This window comes from Pantherophis guttatus, chromosome 3 (assembly GCF_059756535.1).
Source record: "Pantherophis guttatus breed Tessera chromosome 3, ASM5975653v1, whole genome shotgun sequence".
In the NCBI taxonomy this organism is placed as follows: domain Eukaryota; kingdom Metazoa; phylum Chordata; class Lepidosauria; order Squamata; family Colubridae; genus Pantherophis; species Pantherophis guttatus.
In genome coordinates, this window is record NC_142065.1 from 185514421 (window position 1) to 185538076 (window position 23656).

General features: G+C 34.7%; 1 protein-coding gene across 3 annotated transcripts in view; it reads right to left on the bottom strand.

Annotated features, from left to right (window-relative positions):
- Window positions 1-23656, bottom strand: part of MMP16 (matrix metallopeptidase 16) — a 154073-nt gene that overhangs the window by 53299 nt on the left and 77118 nt on the right. For all 3 annotated transcript variants that reach the window (XM_034422389.3, XM_034422388.3, XM_087890779.1), the window contains 2 exons: window positions 17182-17486; window positions 4519-4680 (listed from right to left, as the gene is read on the bottom strand). In XM_034422389.3, the coding sequence (XP_034278280.1) occupies window positions 4519-4680; window positions 17182-17486 (467 nt within the window). The remainder of the gene's footprint in view (window positions 1-4518; window positions 4681-17181; window positions 17487-23656) is intronic.

Below are 23656 nucleotides of genomic sequence, written 5' to 3' on the forward strand. Positions count from 1 at the left end.
AACCCTGTCTTATATTTTTTTGAACCCTGAAATAAGCGCTTGGCCTAATTGCCATGCACTCAAAAGCCCGATTGGGCTTATTATTAGGGGATGTCTTATTTTGGGGAAACAGGGTAAATTGCTGAGCTATGGCTATTTTGTATCATCCTACTGAAAGAAACTAAATTATCCTTATGACTTCTATTATATTCAGTGACAAACAATATATCTGGAACAGAAATATAAAAAAATAGTACTATAGTAGAATTTAAACCATACAAAGAATGAAAGTGATGGACAAATCTATGTTCTTATAACATAGCTATAAGTTAATTTTTAAAAATGCCTTTTAAAAGTGCTTTAGTTCATTAGAATGGATTTCAGGTTGGCCTACAAATCAAAATATCAAATTGAAGAGCTAATAAGCTAGATGATGTGCATCTAAACAAGCAGTATCTTGCAACAATTTCATTATATTCAAGATAAACAAAACATTTTCTGTTTAATAGTAATATGTAGCTGTTCAGATCCAAAGTAGAAAAGGTGATTCATATCCAAATAGTTGCACATCTCTATTCTTTAGTCAATGAATTAAACATGAATGTTGTGTCACATTATTTTAAGATTATAATTATCGATGGTTTAAATGGTTTAGGGTGCTCTTTGCCAGATTAACTGCTAAAAATATACTTTGTGATAATGATAAGCTAGAGGTAGACTATCTGTAAATAACCAGGTAGTTTGGTAGGGTCAAACTTTAGTCTTTTCCTTGCTTCTGACGTAGCCTTCTTAGTGGCATTGGACTATCCATATAAAAAACAGAATTGTAGATGAATTGTTTCTTTGACAGATCTAACAAAGCTTTTTTCCTCTTTCTTAATATCACATGCAAATCAGAAATAAATAGTATGATTTCAAGTAAAGGCTGTGCTTCCTTAACACCTGATATTATAGATGTAGAGAATAGTTAATAATATTTGGTGGCACCTATAAGATTCACTGCATGTGTACAGGATATATGTATGCAGTCTTTTAAAGACATTAATTAAATTCGGTTTTGCATGATAAAATTGTTAAAAATGCAACATTTGTTCATTTGAGCAATGTTTAATATGAATATTAAGTGACAGTCAACTTTGGATTTTATCACTGACATGACATCAGAGGAATTGTGGCAGGCAATATTCAGTTTAAAAATTTGGAATTCAAAGGAAAATATGCACACGTACAATTTGTTTAGCAAAATCATGTCTAACTCCCAAGATCCACAAATCTTCAAGATTTAGCTTACAGCTGCTAGAAATTGGTATTTAGCATCAAGGAAAAATAGAAAAATTGTCTAGACTTTTTTGCCTAGATTATCAACTCATGAGTTTATGGGAAACATCTCCGATGAACAAACCCTACACAAGAGAAATAGAATCACCTCACTCTCTCTGCAGAAAAGCAGAATATGCTTTAATATGCAATATAAAATTTAGCTACTTGTACATTACTGCTGCTATAATTTCATCAGTCACAATTTCATCAGTCTTATTAACAGATGTAGCAATTACAAATAAATTTATCCAACTGTAAGAAAATTCACTTCCCTGCTCTAAGCACTTTCCAGTCTAAACATATCCAAAGTTCCCAGACCAATCAAACAGAAAATAAATCAAAGGAACAAGAAGCAGTAGGAATCAAGGGACTCTGTTGTTTCAATAAAGATAAGTAAACAAACTTAAAGTAGGGAAAAATAAACAGTAAAAACGGGCAACGGGCAAATAAAAAGGAATAGAAATTGTCTTGGGTTGATCTGGATGCTTGAACTACATTCCCAAAGGTATTTTTTTTACCAAAAGGCAACTGGACTTTCTTAGTTGTTTTTCTTTGAAAATGTTTAACTTCTAATATTTTCAAAGAAAAAAGGCAAGAATGTGTTTTTTGGGGAAAAGTATCTTTGGGACACTCATGACCTGGATGATTGAGAATCTCCACGGACACTTGAACTAAAATGCTCCCTTTGCTGTAAACTGTTTAAACTTAAATTGTTTAAAACATTCTTGGTGAAATATTCAAGATGTTTAGAATTCTTTGGGCAAACTCCAAAAGGTAAGGGGGTTTTATCAAATACACTGATCCCAAAAATATGATTTCTATAGCTAGACCTTTTCAAAGATTTAGAGACATTTTTCATATTTTATAGCCAACAGGCTACTGTAAAATATGGAATAGATGTTTGTAAAGAAAAAAGACTTAATGGACCTCAATTGTCCTTATACTCTTGTTCAATGGCAATGGCTTAGAACAAATTACTGCTTTTCAATAAAATTGCTGGCATTTCCACCATTAAACAAGATACGAGTCAGTTTATCTAGTGAAGGAATAGAAACAATGCAAACATATTTTAGTAAATCAATGTTTAGAATCAGATACAGTAGTGGCCAAAATTGTGGAAACCTTTTGGGAAAAGTTTATTTTTGAGATAATAACACCACTTTTTCTGAAGTTTCAAGATAATCATATTCCACTGCTGGAATGGCCTGGGATTAGCCCAGACCTTAACCCAATTGAAAATCTATGGAGCTGACTAAAGAAACTTGTTAGTCAGAAGCAACCCAGCAATAAAACCCAGTTAATAGAAGCAATCATACGATCTTGGTTTCACATTATAACAGCTGCAGAACTAAAAGACTTGGTTCACTCCATGGGAAGATGTTGTAAGGCCGTAATTCATGATAAAGGTTACCCAACTCAGTATTAACTGACATGATAATTTTAGTATATCTCATTTTTTTCTATGGTGATAATTTTTGTATATCTCGTTTTTTTACGTGTTTCACTTTTCTTCTTTATACTGTAACTGCTATTCTAATAGCAAATCTTTCATAAAAGTTAGTGCATTATATTCTTGATTAAATTATCTTTCCATTGATAATATAATTTTATGGTACTACTACTAAAAAAAAAAAAAAGTGGTGTTATTAGCTAGCTTTAGAAAAAACACTTTTCCCAAAAGGTTTCCACAATTTTGGCCACTACTGTATAACATGAAAAGAAACATTGAAATGGAAATCCTGGAGGGAATGAGGAAAGTTCAGTAGCATTGATATTGAACCAATAAAAGGAGAAATTCTGTCTCCTGTATTCCTAATATGAATGGATTAAAGAGCTGCAAAACAAATGGGAGGATGGCGCCAGAGGAAGCAGTAACAACAACAGCAAAACACATATTTAATTCACACAACACAAAAAGGAAAGATTTTTGGAGAAACAGATATAAATAATAAGCTCATGAAAAACACAGAATCATAAGATTTGGAAGGGATATTGAACATCTAGGCTAGTGTTTCTCAACCTTGGCAACTTTAAGCTGTGTGGATTTCAATTCCTAGAGTTCCTCAGCCAGCAATGAAAGAGAAATATTCTAAGCACAAATTCTCATAACATTCCAAATAGATGACTGTCCAACTTGAAAGCCCCTTAGAATGGAGCACCCACAACTCAAAGAGGCAAGTTGTTCCTCTCTTTAATAGCTGCACTGGTAATGAAATTCTTCCTTATTTCAAGTTTGGATTGTTTAAAGCAATTGACATTCACTTCAACAGAGTAGTCTATTCTGTGGAGGCCTTGTGATGTACTTTGCAGAAGTGAAGAGATGATTCAATTTAATTCTTTAACAAAGCAACGGAGTGGCCTTAGACCATCTGAGGACAGAGTTGTAGGAAAAGGCCTCATCACTACCTTCTCCAATGCTGGATGAAGTGCTTCAAAGCTGGACAGTTTGCAGTGTATGTTAAAGCTGCCTTGTTGGGAACATCAATCACTGACCAGTTTGGTGACGTTTTCAGGCTTTCAAAGTTTGGCACCTGCTGCAGGGTTGTCTCTAGCACTTGCCAAAAATATCAAGTTTAGAAGACCTAAGGCATAATGCTAAGGGGCCTCCAAGTGGACCATTTTCCGTGAGTCACTGTGGGCAGTTCCACATCATTTGCCAAAGCTGACCAGCTTGGAAACCCTCTTGCTAGTGCTGCAGGAGAAGGATTCCCACAGCCTTCTTTTACAGGATTTGCTCTGCTGTAACAGAACAAACGACAATCTGAGGCACAGGAGTAGGGCTATGTCATTTCATCCTTTGAATTAGATGGAATCGGCTTTATTGAAATGAAGAAGCCACTGAAGCTTAATAAACAAGCATTTATTTTTTTTTGCATTTTCACTGTATCTTCCACTAGAACTTCAAGCCACAGTAGGTGGCAAGTCTTCACTGATCTTGATTGGCCCCCAAGGAAGTGACACAGGATTTGATCTAGTTAATTACTTGAATGGAAAAGTATCACAAAAATCCCAGGACTAAACTAGATTAAATTAAACCAAAGTAATGGCAACTACTTTCTGGACAATGAACACTGCAGGAATAGGTTGAGAGAATCATAAGAACACAAGGAGCTTTAAGCATGTCAATCTGCAGTGTGATTGATAGCTTTCCAAGAAACTGACCAGCTGAAATAATCCTTTTTCACACTATGCATTTTTTTTTTTTTAAAAAGAGCATACCGTATATCTTTTGAATTCCCTGCAAATCATCATTAGGTAGTTTGAAATTGTCAGTTTCCATGTATTGGTAAAATGGAGCCATAATAGCAGTCGGATCATTTGAATGCTCCAATCCAAGGGCATGTCCCAGTTCGTGAACTGCTACTAGAAACAAATCATTTCCTGGGGGAACAGAAAAAAAATACTGTATGTAATATTTATATCTCCACTTATTTAAGCAATTTACATAAAAACATTATTTAAGTAGATTTCAAGCTGGGTTTTCCAAAATTTCAGGATTGGCCTCTATATACATCTTACTCTGCGAGGCTCCAGGATGTGTTGAAGTTTCCTAAACAGAAGAGAATTCTAAACGTGTCCTTTTTAACATTTCATGGCTGTGAAAGAAAAGAAAAGAAAAGCACTGGGAGCTCAGGTATAAAAAAAAAACTAAAATAACACTGATTCCAAAAAAGTGACTTCTGTATAGCTATTCAGAATTTTTCAGATTTAGTGAGATTTTTTCTTATTTTGCAACAAATAGGCTAGAGAAGTATAAATGTATTTCTAAAGCAGAGAAGTAAACAAAGAGCAGATATAATGAACTTCAATTGTCCTCATGCTCTTGTTCAAACAGTAACAGTTCTATAAATATTAATTTAATATATAAAAAATTTACTAGGCCAATATGTGTACCCCTTATACCTAGAATAGTAAATTGTTATATATCTCACTACTGCCTCATATGTTCCTTTGATCTACATTTATGCAGTTCTCATTTTGATTGCAGATTTAGAAATATTCGAACCCTTGATCTCAAACACAGTATTTCTGCTGAATAATTCCAAGTTTCCTGGACCTTTCCAGGCAAAAGCAATCCATTTTCATCAGTGTCCATGCCAGATGAGCATTAGTTCTCATTCAGCCAGAGAAAAGCAACAGGATAGCAGACTTGACCACTGCCAAATAAGGGACAGATGGAAACCAGCCCTCCTGACCAAAGAGATCTGGCCAGTATATTTCATAGGGTAGGCAATAAACGGTCACAAAATGGTTGAATAGGATTTGCTCTTGTAACACAGCTGCTGGTAGACTTTTCATTATGCCTTCCTATTTTTCTCAAATTAACAACAACAAAATAATTATTGGAAATTATTGGATTCTTGTGAAATGCAAGAAGGTTGAGAAGATTCTTCCTTGGTAAAAACACCATGGGAAAAAAATGAATCTTCTTTTACAGCACTATTGGCCAAGGAGATTCTAGTGCTAGATGATTCCAATGTGGATTCCAGAATTCCAAAACAGAAGAGAATTTCATCTTTCCACTGTATAAGTTTAACAATCAAAACAATATATAAACAAAACTTTCAAAGAATCTGATAACTGTGCACTATTGTTATTGCCAGTCCTACTTTCTTCTAAGGCAGTGTTTCTCAACCTTGGTCACCTGAAGATGCGTGGACTTCAACACCCAGAATTCCCCAGCCAGCAGAGCAGAGCTGGCTGGGGAATTCTGGGAGTTGAAGTCCACGCATCTTCAGGTGGCCAAGGCTGAGAAACACTGCTCTAAGGAGATATTCACATATTCACAACAACTTGTGTCACGAAAGTTGATTTTAATCCACTTTATGTTGATTTCTATTAGAACTTTAGATGATTACAGCTTTCAAGAAAATATCATAAGCTAGTATTCCATGTATTTTAATAGGACAAAAATAGACAGCACCACTAAGCCTATTCTCAACACTATATAAGACAGTCAGTTTGATATAGTGGTATAGTGGTTAAAGGCACTAAACTAAAAAAAAAAAAAAGAGGAAAAAGCAGACTGTGAGTTTTAGCCTTACTTTACAGATAAAGTAATTAGCCAGTTGGCTAATTTTGGCTATATATTCCCTCTCAGTTGTAGGAAGAAGGCAATAGCAAACCACTTCCAAAAATTTCACTAAGGAAACTATCCAGGGATTTATCCAGGCAGTCAGCAGGAGTCAATCATTGACTGAAGTCAATATTTCAAATTGATATTTCAAACATTTACCTTATCTTCAGAGATTTTTTTCTCATAAGATAAAATAAAAATCAATTTAATTTACTTGGAGATTGTGCCAGCATTTTTGATACTTTGCCTGAGTTTGGGCATCTTCATAAGTCAAACAAACTGAAGATGATAAAGTATATTTATACATAGTTCATTCCTGATGTTTTAATTAGTAAATTAAAAATAATAGTTGCTTTTCAATTCTACAGATTAACTCTTGCCTGTGCAAGGTGTTTTCGGAAGAGGACTATTTCCCAGATGTTACATACAAAGATCTGTTTGAAGTATTCTTTTCTCTCAAGTGATCAGCTACTGCCATACTTTTTGTTAAAAGTAGTAAAACTAATTATTAAGATCCACAATTATTTTGATATTTGGATTTCCCCCACATACTTCCCATTTACTAGTTCATTCATTTCCATGGACAAAAAAACAAAGCAGAAAAACACTATATTGACAGGATGCAATGAGAAGAAATGGGGAACAGATTTCACATTCTGTTGAGGTATCCAGAGCCTTAAAATCCTGGCCACCATTGGGGGAAAAGCCAGCTCTTCAAAGCTTTCTGAAAGCTATTTGAGTTGGGTCCATCTAGATCTCAGGGATGGTGTTCCAAAAGACATAAAAGACTGAATTTCTAGAATTCCTAAAAATGGCCTTGATGGTTGGGTATTTTAGGGACTGAACCCAAATATTTGGAAAAGGCACAGATTGGAGAGCAACGATCTACTAAATTCCAAGGTTTAATCTGCTTGGTTGATCCCTTCCAAAGTCACCAGCTTACTTGCATCACTGCCATATCAGATGCCAATGCCGTACAATTTGTGCTTTAAAGCATCTCTGACTTGAAGTTCTTTGCTTTCTTACTATAAATGCCACACTTGATTTATTCACTGTTGAGACATTTGCTTCCCAGGAAATTAATGTTTGACTTCAAGATTATTTGGGTTCAGTGCATCAAATAAACTGGAAGCCATATGAAATTTACTAGAAGGTGATCTCTGCAATTCAACAATAGTTGAGGATTCCCTGCCCCCGAGCCCCTTGGTTGTTGACATGCTCATTTGGATGAGAAAAATGACTAAGCCCAACCTGCATTTATTCAAACATTTTTAACATAATCACTGCCTTCCTATCACACTTGAAAACCACTAAAGCTCACTCAATATTAAATAATCTTTCTGTAAATGATTACAAGGAGGAAGGCTGGGGAAAAAAAGACCTCCAAAAAGCTGCTGGATAGACAAGTATTTGCACATTTATTCACAAAATGCAAATGTTCTAATGCAACACAGAAGATAAAAGGAACTCTAGCCCTTAACACCAACAAAATGATAGGTTTTAAACATATAAAAATACACATTAGTCACTACCTGGCAATAAAAAAAGCAATTCTGCCATGAAAATCAGGTTAAGTAACTTTGATAATATCTGCTTCTGCCATAAACATGAGCTGCATATTAAAAACAACCAGACATATTTTAGATTATTCAGGTTAGTTCAGAAGAACTTGTCTGTTTAAAGAACCATTTCTTTCAGCTACAGATATGAAATACCAGAAGAAAGAGCATATTTCCTTTTATGTCCTAAATTTTATAAGCCGTATTGATATTGCCTTTTCCAGGCATATTTAGGCTTTGCCTTTTGTAAAATGGCCTGATCTGTAATTTCCTAGTTATCTTCACCATCTCTACTGTTGATCCATTTAATCTAATTTAATCCTTCATTAAACCAGATTATCCAGATTTTGTGATTTGCACAGCGAAAAGTGTTTGTAGAGATAAAGTACATCTTTGTAAAGAGTCTAGAAGCAATTTGTTGTTGTTAGTTGCAAAGTCATGTCCGACCCATCGCAATCCCAGGACAATGTTCCTCCAGGCCTTCCTGTCCTCTACCATCCCCCCGAGTCCATTTAAGCTCACACCTACTGCTTCAGTGATTCCATCCAGTCACCACATTCTCTGCCATCCCTTTCTTCTTTTGTACTCAATCGTTCCCAGCATTAGGCTCTTCTCCAGTGAGTCTTTTCTTCTCATTAGGTGGCCAAAGTATTTGAGTTTCATCTTCAGGAGCTGAAGCAGTCAGGGTTGATCTCTTCTAGGACTGACTGGTTTGATCACCTTTAGTCAAAGGGACTCGCAGGAGTCTTCTCCAGCATCATAGCTTAAAGGCCTCAATTATTTTGTGCTCAGCCTTTCTTATGGTCCAACTTTCACAGCCATACATTGCAACTGGGAAAACCATAGCCTTGACTATACAACATAATAAAACAGTTACCATGTCTAAAACAAATACACTCCTGGGATCTGGCTGAAAGAGCTAAACTGAATCCTATAGATGGAAAGTGCCATTTAAGACATCAAATTCAATTACCAACTTATTGTGGGAACCCAAATTAAAGAATGGCAGATAGGTGGTTGCCAATCTTCCACTTGAATATATACAACCGCCCATCACTCTGGGTAATTGGTTGCACTGTTAAACTATTCTTTCAGTTAGGTTTTCTTTTCTCCATACATTCAATCAGAAATTGTCTTTGTATTGTATTTACCGGTTCTCCAAACTACTCAAACTTTCCTCTACCGGTTCTCCAGAACTGGTGAGAACCTGCTGAATACCACCTCTGAACCATATGTTAAACCATGTAATGATTACATTTTGATGGACTGGTTTTGAATATAGTTTTATTTTTATAGAAAATATCAATGCATTTTTCTATTACTGTTCTGTAATTTACAGTGTTAATATTTTCATTTAAAATATTATGAAGGTTATACTATATGTTATATTTTAGGTTTCTTTTTTTGATCTGATATTTCAGATACAAAACAAAGAGTATTAACTGAAGATTTTTTTTTCTCATTTAGAAATTTTATCTCTTCATTTGTAAACATGTTAAAATAAAACAGTATGCAGGCAGCCACTTATAAAACACCAATACATGAAAAATATTGTTAACACTTGCTTTACATTTGAAAATATTCATATACCAAGGTCAAAAATAAACATTAAAAATAGTGAATTGAAAAAAATTCACCAAAGAAAAACGTGGAACAAAAAAACCTGAAATCACAAATTGCAAACAATGCATACAAGGAGTGAAAGAACAATCAGTATTAGAGCTTAAGATAATTAGACAATAAATAACTCTGGTTCTGTGATTGCAATTCTGGTTATAGTAAAAAAAAAAATATAGTTCCTATTAGCGTGAAAATAATTCCAATTTATCAAATGAAACATTCCAACTGCAAGGCAATATGAACAAATAATACATTCATTCAAAATAAAAAGTTATATCACAAAATCTTAACAGGAATCAACATAACAGTGTTTAGTAACATGTTAAATAGGAGTGATAAGCCATTTTTTGAGCAAATTAGAAGCTTGTTCTTTAATATTAACACACAGTGAAACCAGCTAGCTAACCAACTTTCAAATAAAATTTCTTTCCCAGGCAAATTTCTCAGTGGGATTTTTTAATTTTTAATAAAATACTGCAACAAATCTTAAAGCTGTCATATAACGCCTTTAAAATATAAGGTTTATTCTTAACTAGCATCTCCGAATGAATGTTTTCATGCTGGTTATATGGGCCATATTATGCCTCTCTTGGCACTTCCCAGCTTCCCTGTCCCACTTGACTTTTTTACATTCTTTAATTACAAGAACAAATTAAAGTGTCAATCTCTAACATTTTTAAAGATTGCCTTTTAACTCTTCACAGGAGTATATTTCTTTAAATTTCTGATAAAATACCACATGTTTAAGCACACTTTTAAAAGAATCTTGATAGGTAGTTAATGTCAAAGAAATCTTAGACACTTTGACTCTCATTGACTTGAGTCAATCACCTCCTATATAAAAATCTAGCTACTAGCATACCTATAAAATACAATTTGCCTAGGTTATGCACTGATGTCAAGTTGTAAACTGGAGAATACTTAAAGTGCCTAGCTTCCAGACTGCCATTCTTCTGTCACTAACAAGTGGTCATAAAAAGGGAAGGGAGGGAGGGAGGACCAAATTGCTAAGAAAACTCTTCTAAATGACTATCAACTGGAGCTGGCAGTTCATCTACATATTATTTCCAGTGGCATCTGAGGTCAAAAGTCAAGATAGTGGCCATTTCCCGAATGATTGAAGCCACATCCTTTGTACATCCAAAAAGAAAGTGAGAGTGGATGAAGGAACATTGACTTGCAAGAATCTATTATAGCTGTTTTTATAAAAAAGTTTCGAAACTTTGTTGACAACAATCCAATACAACTTTTGAAAATCAGAGAGAGAGAGAAAAAAAAATGGGATTATTTTATGGAGTTAAACCTAGATGATTCACACCAGAGATTTAATACTAAGTGCTCCTGCACCCCATGGCTACTATTTACTGTTTAACAGTGTATGTACTTGGAGACTGTAGATCATATTGTCACCTATTGGATGTGATAGCTTAGTAGTTACATTCCCAGTCTAATATATGTGTTTGTTTGTGTGTGTAAGTGAAAATGTAATATGCATGTTCTGTGACAAGCTGATGTGAAGTTTACTATGTGTCTTTGTGTACTTTAATCAGATTGATGATATTGGATAATTCATTTGTTAAGCTGTTACTTACAATGAGGGCCATAAACAAAGGGAACCTAGAAACAGCAGAAATAATGAAGTGCTATCTCACAAAGTCCCAGTTTCTTTCAGTTAAGTCAAAACTTTATTGCCCATGTGGTTTGGGAATTAATATGAATGCTTTAAAAAACATTAACTCTGAACAAGAATTATGGAAACAGAAAGAAGACTATATTAAGGTTTTAGTGAGTACTCCAAGAAATTGTTCACCTGTTTTGAGAAATGGAGAATTCAAATTGCCTTCATTAGCAGAGCAATATAGTGCAGAAAATGAGCCAAGGGAATTGGGTGATTTGCATTTTTGCTAAATAATCAAGCAATTGTATTTTCCCAGCCTCCTGTATGCCAGAAGAACAAAAGGGAGAAAAACAATCACTCAGATAACTAATTCTCTTGACACTGTGGGTTCAATTTAGCTTCTCTACAGATTGACACTGAACTTGTGGTCTGTTTCATCAGATATTTCACATGGCTGACATTCAGCGGTACTTCATCACATAATAACCATAATTTATACACCTAAAAAGAAAAAGTTGGGAAGGAGAAGAGGGAGGGGAAAAGTTGAAGTCTAAGTCTGAAAAATGATTCATGCTATTAATTCACTTAATGCATTTTGCTTCACTCTTTCTTTTAGTGTTAAAAGTATCAAAATATGAAAATCAAGGTTGAAAGATGAACCATGAAAGCATGAACCAGCTGGGATGGTCCCAGCAGTTATCAGCACACTGCGTGCTATACCAAAAAGTCTTGGATGGCAATTTGAAAATCTGCACTTTGATAAATTTCTTTTTGTCAATTGCAAAATCCCATACTGCATGATTCTGCACATATACATTACAACATCTTTTTTTAAAAAAAATTGTAAACTTTTATTAATTTAAGAAACCACAAAATACATTTATAAATACAAGTAAAACAATATATAACAAGCATCATCTTAATGACATCTAAATGCAATGTCTGAATTATTACAATATCAATAACCTATATTCTTCAGTATATATTCTTTCTCTCACCTTATATAATGATATTATTTTATTGATATCTGGTATTTCTTTATTAAATTTCATTTGATATAGAAATTTATTTTACTCTTTTGAGATCTTCCTTTTATTTGATTTTTCTTTCTTCTCTTTTTTTTCCCCCCTCTAACCATTGATACCACCTTTGCCAGACCAGATAATATTCAGATTCTTCTTTTCCTTGAATTTCCTTGGTGAGTCTATTCATCTTATTACAACATCTTACTCAACCATCTTGGGAAGAGTTTGATGTGAATGAAGGTACCTAAAGAACCTAAAGAACTGTCAGTTATGATTTCATGATGTTGTATGTAGCAATAGCCTTTAAACTTATACACTGCCCCATCGGGGTTTACAGCATTCTCTAGGCGGTTTACGATGTCAGCATACTGCCTTCAACAATTGCCTCCTCACTTTACTGACCTCAGAGGGATGGAAGGTTGAGTCAACCTTGAGTCCGTCAGGATTGAATTCCAGACTGTGGGCAGACTTAGCCTGCAATACTGCATTCTAATCACTGTGCCCACAACAACAACATAGTGACATAATAACTATGGTTTCAGTTAGGACAACCTATGTAGCTGAAACCATGCAAACATAGAATCACATAGACCAATTCACTCAACTTCCAGACCTTCCTTCCTGGGAAAACTTATAAGACTTCCACGCATTTATGAAAATGCTTAGTTGAGCCAGGTAATGGGGTTACTGGAAATGTGGTGGCAAATACTACCTTTGGGTTTGTTGCTAGATCTGTTTCATTATTGACAGAATAATCATTTTTATTAAATTTGTTATTTTATTATTGGAAAGGTGCTCCAGGTTCCTTCTGATTTTGTTATGTAGTTATATTCTATGTATATGATCTCAATGGTAAAAAATTCAGAACATGAAGGAGGGTCCAAGGGGAAAATGGAACAAAACTAATTCTTTAATATGGCACACATCTGATGATAGTGCTATATAAGGATATATGAACTCACCCTGCATTTTCACCCTATAAGCATGTTTTTATGCATTTTTTTCAAAAAACAAACAAACTTATGTTTGAATGCTACCTGATAATACAGCAATATGCATTTAAACAATAATTTTGAACTTAATAATTATATTGATTTAAATTAAAATATTCCTTTTTAAAAATAAAATAATCATGTAAATTTATACAAGAAAACAGTGTTTACCTGGTTTTATAATCTGCATGTTGATTTTCCTTTATTTTCTAAGCATGCTTGAATAAAAATTCAAAATAACAGCCATAGAAAAGACTATGAAGAGTAAGATTTTGCCATAAATTGATAATTCAGAAATGTCTTAGATATTCATTCTATTATTTAATGTATGTTAAATTGATTAACAGAATGAAAAATATGTGTATTTTTTAAAAAAATACTGATATCAATATGCCTGATCCAGAAACCTGTTCTACGCAGAAAGAAATGCTTAAGGAAAGAATACTGACAGTTTGTAATATTATATTAGCAAAATATTAATTTTATTCCAGAGTACAGTGGCATTGCTATATATATGAGGAATAAGTGATTAGCTTCTTAAAGTTTACAAACATCTAATCATTTATGACAGTGCAAATAACACAAATATTTCCATCATTACATTAACTTACATTACAAATATGAGATGATTCAGTCTGAGGCAGCTCAATGTTATTAAGCTGCGGTAAATCTGGTTTGGCAAGCAATAGCTGCCTGGTTAAAATTATAGTCATAGCTTTTGGTTGTCCATAAGGGCACCATTTATTTTTTCCCCTTGAAAACACAACTTCCCTTTGCATATTTAATTTATAGCCCAGGTTCTTTGCTTCTGGAACATGACCCTCCATAATTAAGTCTGTGTGGGTAAATACATACAATTGACAAAGTTGATCTTTAAATTAGCAAATCAAAATAAAAACGCTACAGTGTAAATTCTGTCTATTTACTCATTTAGGTCTTTAATTAAAATTGTACCCCATATCATCTTCATCCTACTGAGGTTCTTAGATTTTTTCTCTGATACAGAGCTGAGATTTATAGCTCAAAGAAAACCACAAGCAGCGGAGTTCATTTTGCTGTCAAGAAGGTAGGATTCCATTTGACGTAAGTGAAGTTGCTATTAGTTTCTGTGATAGTTAAGATCAATAAACTGCTGTCTTATTGAGCCTACAGCACTGCAAAAAAATTGGACCATTTAGACATATTGCCATGCTCGACACATCGTAGATAGTATTAGATTAAATCCTTGTTACAAGCACTTAAATGTAAACATCATCCAAACAAAGGCTGAATCTTCAAATACTAGATCCCTAGGAAAAATAAAAAAATAAAAAGGAAGCCCCAAACCAATCAATACACCTTTAATTTATTCACAATCCCTTTTTAAAGTCTTGTTGCTATAGTTGAAAGGCCACTTGAGTTCCGTTCAAAATTAGTCTCTTCCTTTTCCTGTCATTACAAAGTTTTCCCTAATGAGCTCAGATCATTATTCAGTCTTAATTACCATTAAATGTATTGTTTTAAATGTATCATTTACTGCTACTTTTGAGTCCAGACTTGATGTAGGAAGCCACTCAAATTAATTGACATCTAAAGAACTACATTTCAACTACACTGTAATGTTTTTAAATGCATTTATATTAAGTGCAAACATTATTTTGATTTCTTGTAACACTGCTTTTGATAGCGGCAATTGCTCTGAAAAAAATTGTGAAAATTGTCAATTTAGAACAATATTTACATTCTCATATTTGTTTTACTGTTCCTTGTTTTCTCACTAGGAATCCAAAACAAATATATACATGTAAAATAAGCCAGTGGTTGCTTGGACATTTTTTATTTAATGAATTGTTTGATGTTCTTATTTCTCTATTACACTAGATTGCAATCTTAGAGTAATCTAGTATATCATTATAAGTAGTATAGGTTGTAGATGAGTGGATACAGACATGAAAGGGAATCTGTTCTTGTGTATGTGAGCATTTAATTCCACGAAAAATTTTAATGATAGAAAATAATTAATTTTTAACAGCTATTCCTGTATTATACTTCCCATGTAATTATTTTGGGATAGGGCACTGGGCCTTACAATGTTCCTTACAAAAGGATATTAAGGAAGTATATTATTATTTTTATTATTTATTAAATTTTTATACCGCCCTTCTCCCGAAGGACTCAGGGCGGTGAACAGCCAAAATTAAAATACATACAATATGAAAATTAAAATAATTTAAAACATGATTAAATTAATTTGGCTTCCCCAATTTAAAACCCCTTACCCATAAAATTGACCAGTTAAAAACTTTAAGCCAGCCCGGCTTGTTGAAATAGAAAAGTCTTCAGGGCCCGACGGAAAGTACGGAGATCCAGGATCAGTCGTAACCCTGGGGGTAGCTTGTTCCAGAGGGCGGGTGCCCCCACCAAGAAGGCTCTCCCCCTGGGGGCCGCCAGTCGACATTGTTTGACCGACAGCACCCTGAGGAGACCCTTTCTGTGGGAGTGAATTGGCCAGTGGGAGGTTATCAGTGGCAGAAGGTGGTCTCGTAGATACCCAGTCCCTAAGCCATGGAGCGCTTTAAAGGTGAGAACCAATACCTTGAAGCGCACCCGGAAGACCACCGGAAGCCAGTGCAGCTTGTGCAGGAGAGGTGTTACATGGGAGCGCCATGTCGCCCCCACAATCACCCGCGCGGCCGCATTCTGGACCAGTTGGAGCCTCCGGATGCTCCTCAAGGGGAGCCCCATGTAGAGAGCATTACAGTAGTCCAGGCAGGAAGTGACGAGGGCATGAGTGACCGTGCATAAGGAGTCCCGATCCAGAAAGGGGCGCAACTGGCGTATCAGGCGAACCTGATAAAAAGCCCCCCTGGCCACAGCCATGGATGTCATATGCTCTTCTAAAGAAAGCCGTGCATCCAGGAGGACGCCCAAGTTACGAGCCCTCTCCAAGGGCATCTATTATGATAAAGAAAAGATTTCCTCTCATCAGGTTGTAAATTGTAGAAGCAAGATTAAATTTGAGCTTTCCCTGTGATTATCCAATTACTATCAAATAAGTTTCCCAAATGCACATTGATCTTTCAGAACTCGCTTTGTAGGTAATTGTCAAAATTCTTTATGTCCAAGGCAGCCAACTTTAAATGATTTATGTATCCCATGGTCCAAGGATAACATGGTGTCCTCAAACTTTTTGACAGCCATGATCATAGACCTGTGATGGCGAACCTATGGCACGTGTGCCACAGTTGGCATGCAGAGCCATATCTATGGGCACGCAAGCATTGCCCTAGCTCAACTGATTTTCGGGCCTTCCGGGCCCATTGGAAATCAGGAAACGGACTGTTTCTGGCCTCCAGAGGGCCTCTGGGAGGGTGGGGAAGGCTGTTTTCACCCTCCCCAGGCTTCCAGAAAGCCTCTGGAGCCTGGGAAGGGTGAAAAACCAACCTATTGGGCATACCGTGCCATTGTGTGCCAAAAGCATGGGAGGGTCACATGTGCATGCATGGGGTGCATTGAACTATGTGTGTGGGCATGCATGCACATGACCCCTTCCGCTCCCCCCGCTTTTGGCATGCAATGGCAAAAAAGTTAGCCATCACTGTCATAGACCATAGCACTAACATATAGTGTCCAAGTTTATTAGTTTATACTAAGTTTATTAGTTTATACCACATTAATCATACACAACACTCACCCCTAAATGTATGAACTATTACTTAAAAAAAAAACAGTAAAGTTGCCTTCAAATTAAAAGTAATATGGACACACATCTGGCTTGATCCCACAGTTTTGGGGTAAATTTTAATTGATTTTAAATTGGGTTTGTTTTAAATCGCGGCCAAAAATATTTAATCATTTTAAACTGTTTTTAAATTTTGTATGTTCTGTTTTTATTTCGGCTGTTCACCGCCCTGAGTCCTATTGGAGAAGGGCAGTATATAAATTGAAACAAAATAAATAAATAAATAAACATCCATCTAATAATTATCTTTAAAGTAGAATTGGTTCTTACCGTCATGATTGGGATTTCCCAAAGTCCATGGCTCATCTGAGTCAAAATGAGTATCACCTCCAATTCCTGGCCCAGGAAAATAAGCATGAGCCAAAAATCCTCCTTCCCCATCGAATGGAGAACTGTCTCCATGAAAACCTGATGCAAAAATTATAGTAATATCCACGTCTTTCTTGCCATTCTCCAGTTCTACATAAGGAACTTCCTCAAATGTCAGAGGGGTTACATTCTGCCACACATCAAAGGCACGGCGAATAGCTTTACGGGTTTCAGCATCTCCTACTTTTGGAGTGACATTCTTTATGCTGCACCAAAAAAATAAAAAAATAAAAAATCAAACAACAAGTAAACATAGGTGTCACCTTATCAATAGTACCACACATTTCACTCTTAACTGCACATTATAACAACCATTTTGATGTAATGGGGACCGAATAACAATTCTTGAAACTATATCAAGTATAGTGATTTCACAGATTGAAAGTAGTTCATATGTAACAATATAACAACTCCATAAAGTAATTGCTTATTAATGTTCATTACTAAAGATTGGTGACACTGAGGTCAATTTACATTTATTACTACACTGGCAATTTAATTTGTATTAAATATCATTTTTGTAAATTCATTACACTATTAATAACTCCAAAAGTCATTGTGTAAGTCAGTCCTTCTTAATTTGGTATGCTTTAGATGTGCAAACTGTACAATCCAGCATGTAAGTCAGTATTATCATTATGGAATGGTCTGGTTAAATGAATCTTAAGACCAAAAGTCGGAAGGGAGGAAAAGTTGTTGAGGAAAGAGGTCTGGGAAAAAAAATCCATCCACAACTTTCATTTTTTCAATTTTGTAAAGGTACATATTATAAATGGTGCCTGAAGCTGAGGCTTGGGACTGCCATGTCCCAAAACCATTGCCACTTGTAGACAGACCATTATCCAAAGATATAGAGAAGACATTTAAATTAAGTTTATACCTGTGCCCAAGATGGATAGTCGGCTAATATACTTTATAATGACGTGACAAATAAATATGTAACTAATTCTATATTTAAAAGAAAACATCCCAATGCAATTCCCTATAACATTTAACTTTCCTCTGAATGACATCTTTTTTGTCTGATTGGAAAATGTTCATGAACAAAAACTTCTGATGATTCATTTAGAAACATTATAAATATACACTTGATTAATAGCATCACGTATTTCCTAAAACTAGACCTCTTATATTTGTATTTCTTGCTTGAAATTAGCCATATTTCAGATATCCATTCACAACAGCTTCTCAAATGTCTTACTACTGAAGCACTTAAACCCACTGATGTTCTCTATGAAAGGTCAGAGATTATATTAGTGACTATTAAAATATGTTGCTATGTGATAGCTAAGCTATCAGGGAGCTGATTCTTTTGAAGAAGTAATGGGAACATTCAGTGCAGTTTTCAGAAGTGAAATTGAGTTGGAAGTACAGTAAGCCTTTGAGTAATAAGGTATAGGCTTTCTTCAGAAAACCAACAACAGGATTTAAGACATTAGGGTTATTTGAAAACTTTGCTCCAATGAATAGATGTCCAGGCAAAGACTAACTCTTCTCTGTAATCTTGAAAAATTACTGCCAATTAATAGTATTGGGCTACCAGAAGTATGATGGGTCTGCTTTTTTCAGATCAACTCAGTGCTGATCCACTTAGGAAGAGGAATTTACCAACTGGCTTACCACCCAAGCTTAATGTTGTTGATTGAGAGAGAGTGACTGGCCCAAAGCCACCCAATCACCATTCATGGCTAAAGTGGAACTAGACCTCACAGTCTCCTGATTTCTAGCCTGGTGTCTAATTTCTTTACCCACCCATCTCCACACACAACTATTTGATCTAAAGGCCAAGACATGAATTTAAATGACTCTTAACCTACTGACATTTTGAATGGTCCCAAAGACCTGGATTTTTGTCCAGGCCTTTGGTGAAGACAATTGACATCCTTTTTTTTTTCTTTTTTGTCCCTCAGTTTTCTTCATTTATGTTCTTTTATCTTGTGTTGTTCTTGCATTTTGTATTCTAGGTTTCTAATTTGTTTTTTTTAAATGTTAACAATTGTTAACTGGGAGTCACTGGGAGTCAGGCAGCATATAAATTTAATAAATAATAATAACCCCAGGTCTTTGGGAAGGACTTAATAAGTGTATAAAATTGCCAAATCCAACTTAAACATTTGGCTGACTGTGCAATGAACCGTAACAAGTAGACAGCAAAAGAAGAAGAAAAAAACAACTAGAGAAGATAACAAAACACAAAGACCTACAAATAGAAGTACAACTGTGGCAAAAGAAAGCAAATATAGTATCAATAGTGGTAGGTGCCTTAGGTGCAATATGTCTATGGAGATTCTCAGTCATCTAAGTCATAGTTGAACAATAGGAAAATAAACCCATCAGGACAAGATTCAACAGTCCATCTGTATTTAAAAGACAAAAGCCACTCTTTTGAAGACAGCAAAGGCTACATTTTGTACAGAGTGCTGGTTTGAAAGAGGAGTCAAAGAATCCATCTATGTCAAAATTGAACAGCCCTCTCTCAACAGATACAACATCATTTATCTCCAGTCTACAACACAGCCCTTTCAGCAGGTCCAAAAAGGCTCCACATCCATTTGCACTACTCAGGTGAATCTGACAACACAGATAAACCTCCAGGTGGCCTCAATGAGTCTCTAAAAGAATGAAAATGATCAGCTGTCTGCAAAGAGTATAAATTCTTCCATTCCTTGCCATCCAATCAGAGCTGAAGAAGCTTCTTGGATAAGAAGCAAAACACCTTCAAAGAAAAACAAGAAAGTCCGCTTGCCTCTTGAAAAAGCACATTTGGGACTTGGATGCAATACAAAAAACAACTGGAGAAGAACTTAAACAAATTGGCATTGACAAAAATCACCATCAGTCAATTGCAAAAGACAGCTGGAACAATAGCATACTCTGATGATCCTTATAACATCATCAAACAATAACGTCTGCCTATTCAAGGTTCAACAGGTGGATAAAAATTCCAAATCCCAATCTAAATATCTGGCTGATTGTGTGACCAACCATAATAATCAATTGTTCTAAAATCAAGAACCAAGTTACTTACGGAGTAGCTGAATGGCACATATATGTAAATACCAGTTTAGGAAGATAGCAGTATTAATAAAGCTAAACTGGCAGAAAGGATTCCAAAAACATACATTTGGTAATCCTTCTTCTATATATATATTTTAATTTTAAAACTAAAAGTTATATCCTTGAAAAGTAATTTTATAATCAGAAAAGGGGAAGGGGAGGTGACATTTTGATAGATGAACTCTAACAATAATAATGCAAGAGAACAATTTGAAGCATATATACAATTTTGTATGATGGATGAGTCTGCCTTGTTGATGACAGGTGCAAGGAAAGCTGAATTGGAGAAAGGCTCAGTTTCAATAAAGAGGTAAATTGTTAAGTAGCCCCTTTCTGTCTGTGATGCCCTTTTGACTGAAATGGAGCTGTTCATGGACATCTTCAGTCATCTATTTAATCTCTTGGAAAAAATAGCAGCTCGTGACAACAAGCACCATTTTCAATTTGCTAAGAGCTTTAAGCACATGAACCTTTTATAGCCATTTCTAGGATACAATAAGATTTTCGTCATGACAGATACATTTTGTTATTACAGTTTGTACAAACAGCAAGTAACATTCCAGAAAACTATTCATTATTGATATAAGTTACTGACTATATATGGATGATCTCTCCAACACACAAACATAAAGCACACAAATACACAATTGTCTGCTTACCAACAATTTCTAAACAATCACATACACCAAGGTTCCCCAGCCTCTGGTCCATGGGCCAGCACTGGTCCATGGCATGCCAGGAACTGGGCCACGCAAACAAGCAAAGTTCCATCTAAAACCATGCCCCCTCCATCCATGGAAAAACCTTTATCCATGGAACCAGTTCTAGTGTCCAAAAGGGGTCATTGACATACACTATAAAAATGGTATGTAGCATCCATCCATCTCCTACCTTTCCCAGCACAAGACTATCTCACTTACTTATGTATATATTATGTATATTCTTATGCTCTTAATCCATAAGAATATACATATTGAAGAAATTCACATATCCAAAAGCTATGGCTAAAGTTTAACAGCCTATATACACTAGGATCTTAGATACTGTATTCATACTGTAACATAAATCAACATAGATCATTTTATAATATTTTGTAATTGGATTAAATGCATGCATTTCCTTCTACATTCCATCTTAAAAACTGCTTAGCAATAGTTTTATGCTTTATAGTTTCCCTCCCCAACTTTTTTTTTAACTTATTTATTTTAATTTGGCAATCTAGGAGATGTAGATTTATCCAGATGTTGGTCCTAACTAAGATATTATTTATTTATAATTATATTATAGTTGGGATTCTGTGTGTGTGTGTGTGTGTTTGTGTGTGTGTTGTGTTAGAAAATCAAAACCATCAAACAGCAACTCTTCTGGCAGCTTCTGTTTTTAACATAATTTCCATCCATTTTGGTCATACAATATAGATGGAGGATAGCAGTTGGGATGTAAATTGATAATAAACAATCAGGCACCAAGGAGAACTGAATGCATTCTTATATATTTAACTATTTGTTTTTTTAAAAAAATCCACATCAGGATCAACAGGCTTCCAATACTAAGAATCTCTTTCTTTACATATCTCAAGAAAGGTTAGGAAACACTGGAAAAAGCTAAAATATTTAGCTTTTCAAATTAGAACAATAGAACAATAGGATAAGGGAAACCATTTTAGAATTTTATATACTCTTGTTCCCACCCATCCATTCCACATCACCTAATATTTTTTAAAATTCTGGATATATTCATTTCTACGCAAAGTCAAGGTCTTTTTGAAGGGTAGCAGCATTGTCTGTGGTGTTAAATATTTTTACATCATCGCCGAAGAGAATGCAGTTGCTTATAATATGATTGCAAAGGTCATTTATGTATAGTATGAAGAGTGTTGGTCCTAGAACGCTGCCTTGGGGAACCCCGCTATTAACAGGTGCAGGATTTGATAGGGCACTCCCTATTTTGACCACTTGTTGTCTGTTTGACAGGAACGCAGCTATCCAATTATGTAGGGGTCCAAAGATGCCATAGGATTTTAGTTTTAGAAATAGTTTGTCATGTATGACTGAATCAAAGGCTTTACAGAAGTCTATGTAAATTGCATCTATTGCTTTGCCCTGATTGAGATTTGTAGTCCATATGTTCTTGCAGTATAGAAGTTGTAGATTACAGGATAATTTTTTTCTGAAACTAAATTGTTTATTAGAGAGTAGGTTGTTTGTTTCCAGGTGGAGGGTAATGGAATGGTTAATACCGTACTACCATGTACAACCTAGAGACTACCTTGCAAACTGACATACTGTACAATTAATCATATTAATTTATTATCTGAGAGAACGGTATAGATCTGCTGATAACATAAAAATCTAAAACAAATGTAGAGGTCTCTAACAGTTTATCTCAAAAAGAGGCAACTGACATGAAAATGGATTTCACAGATAGCAAGTGATACTGGGAACAAATATCATTCAGGGAATATAAATATCAAATAATAATGGAAATATTTCTGAAGCAGAAGCCAGGACAAATAAGAAACTGGTAAGACAGAAAATAATATGTTACTTAAAATTACCTGGTAGCTAAAATATTAGATAACACATGAATTTGAATGCACTTTTTTATATACTGAATGTCTATCTTACTGGATTGGTGATTACTGAAAATAATTGATCAGAAATAGGCCAACTATTTCAGACATAATATATATTTATATATTAAATATATAATTACAGTATATTATCAAATTACTGAATTATTAGCAAAAAAAATACACAAGCAAAAAGAATATATGTTATTCCTAACTAACTCATCACTGACGAGATGGGCATGAGATAAATTTAGTAAATAAATAAATAATAAATAAATATTTAAAGCAAATTTAGAAATTAAAATTGAAGTTTTTTTCCAGGAACTTATTTATTTATTAGCAAGCAATATTTGTAATGCCTTGGCTTAAAATGTGCCTATGAAATTAGACCAAAGGAATCAAAGAAAAGCAAAATATTTTCTAAGCTGCCATTAACTAATTTATTGTTCCTTGGATGATGCTAAGGCCAATAATACGACTGACTACTAAACAATAAATAGGAAAGATTAGGGAAGATATCTGAAGGATATCAAGAGATTAACATGTTCATTATGTTCCTAAAAGACTGAAATTTCTGGATGGAATAACAACAACCTTATAAAGATATGGTAACAATTTGCTTTCAGGAATTGTGGTGGTTCCATAAATAGATAAATTATCCTGATTGAATATAATAGACATTGAAGCCTTTGTGTTGAATTCTTTTCCACCCAAAACTAAAAAGTGTATGGACCTGAGGATGTATAT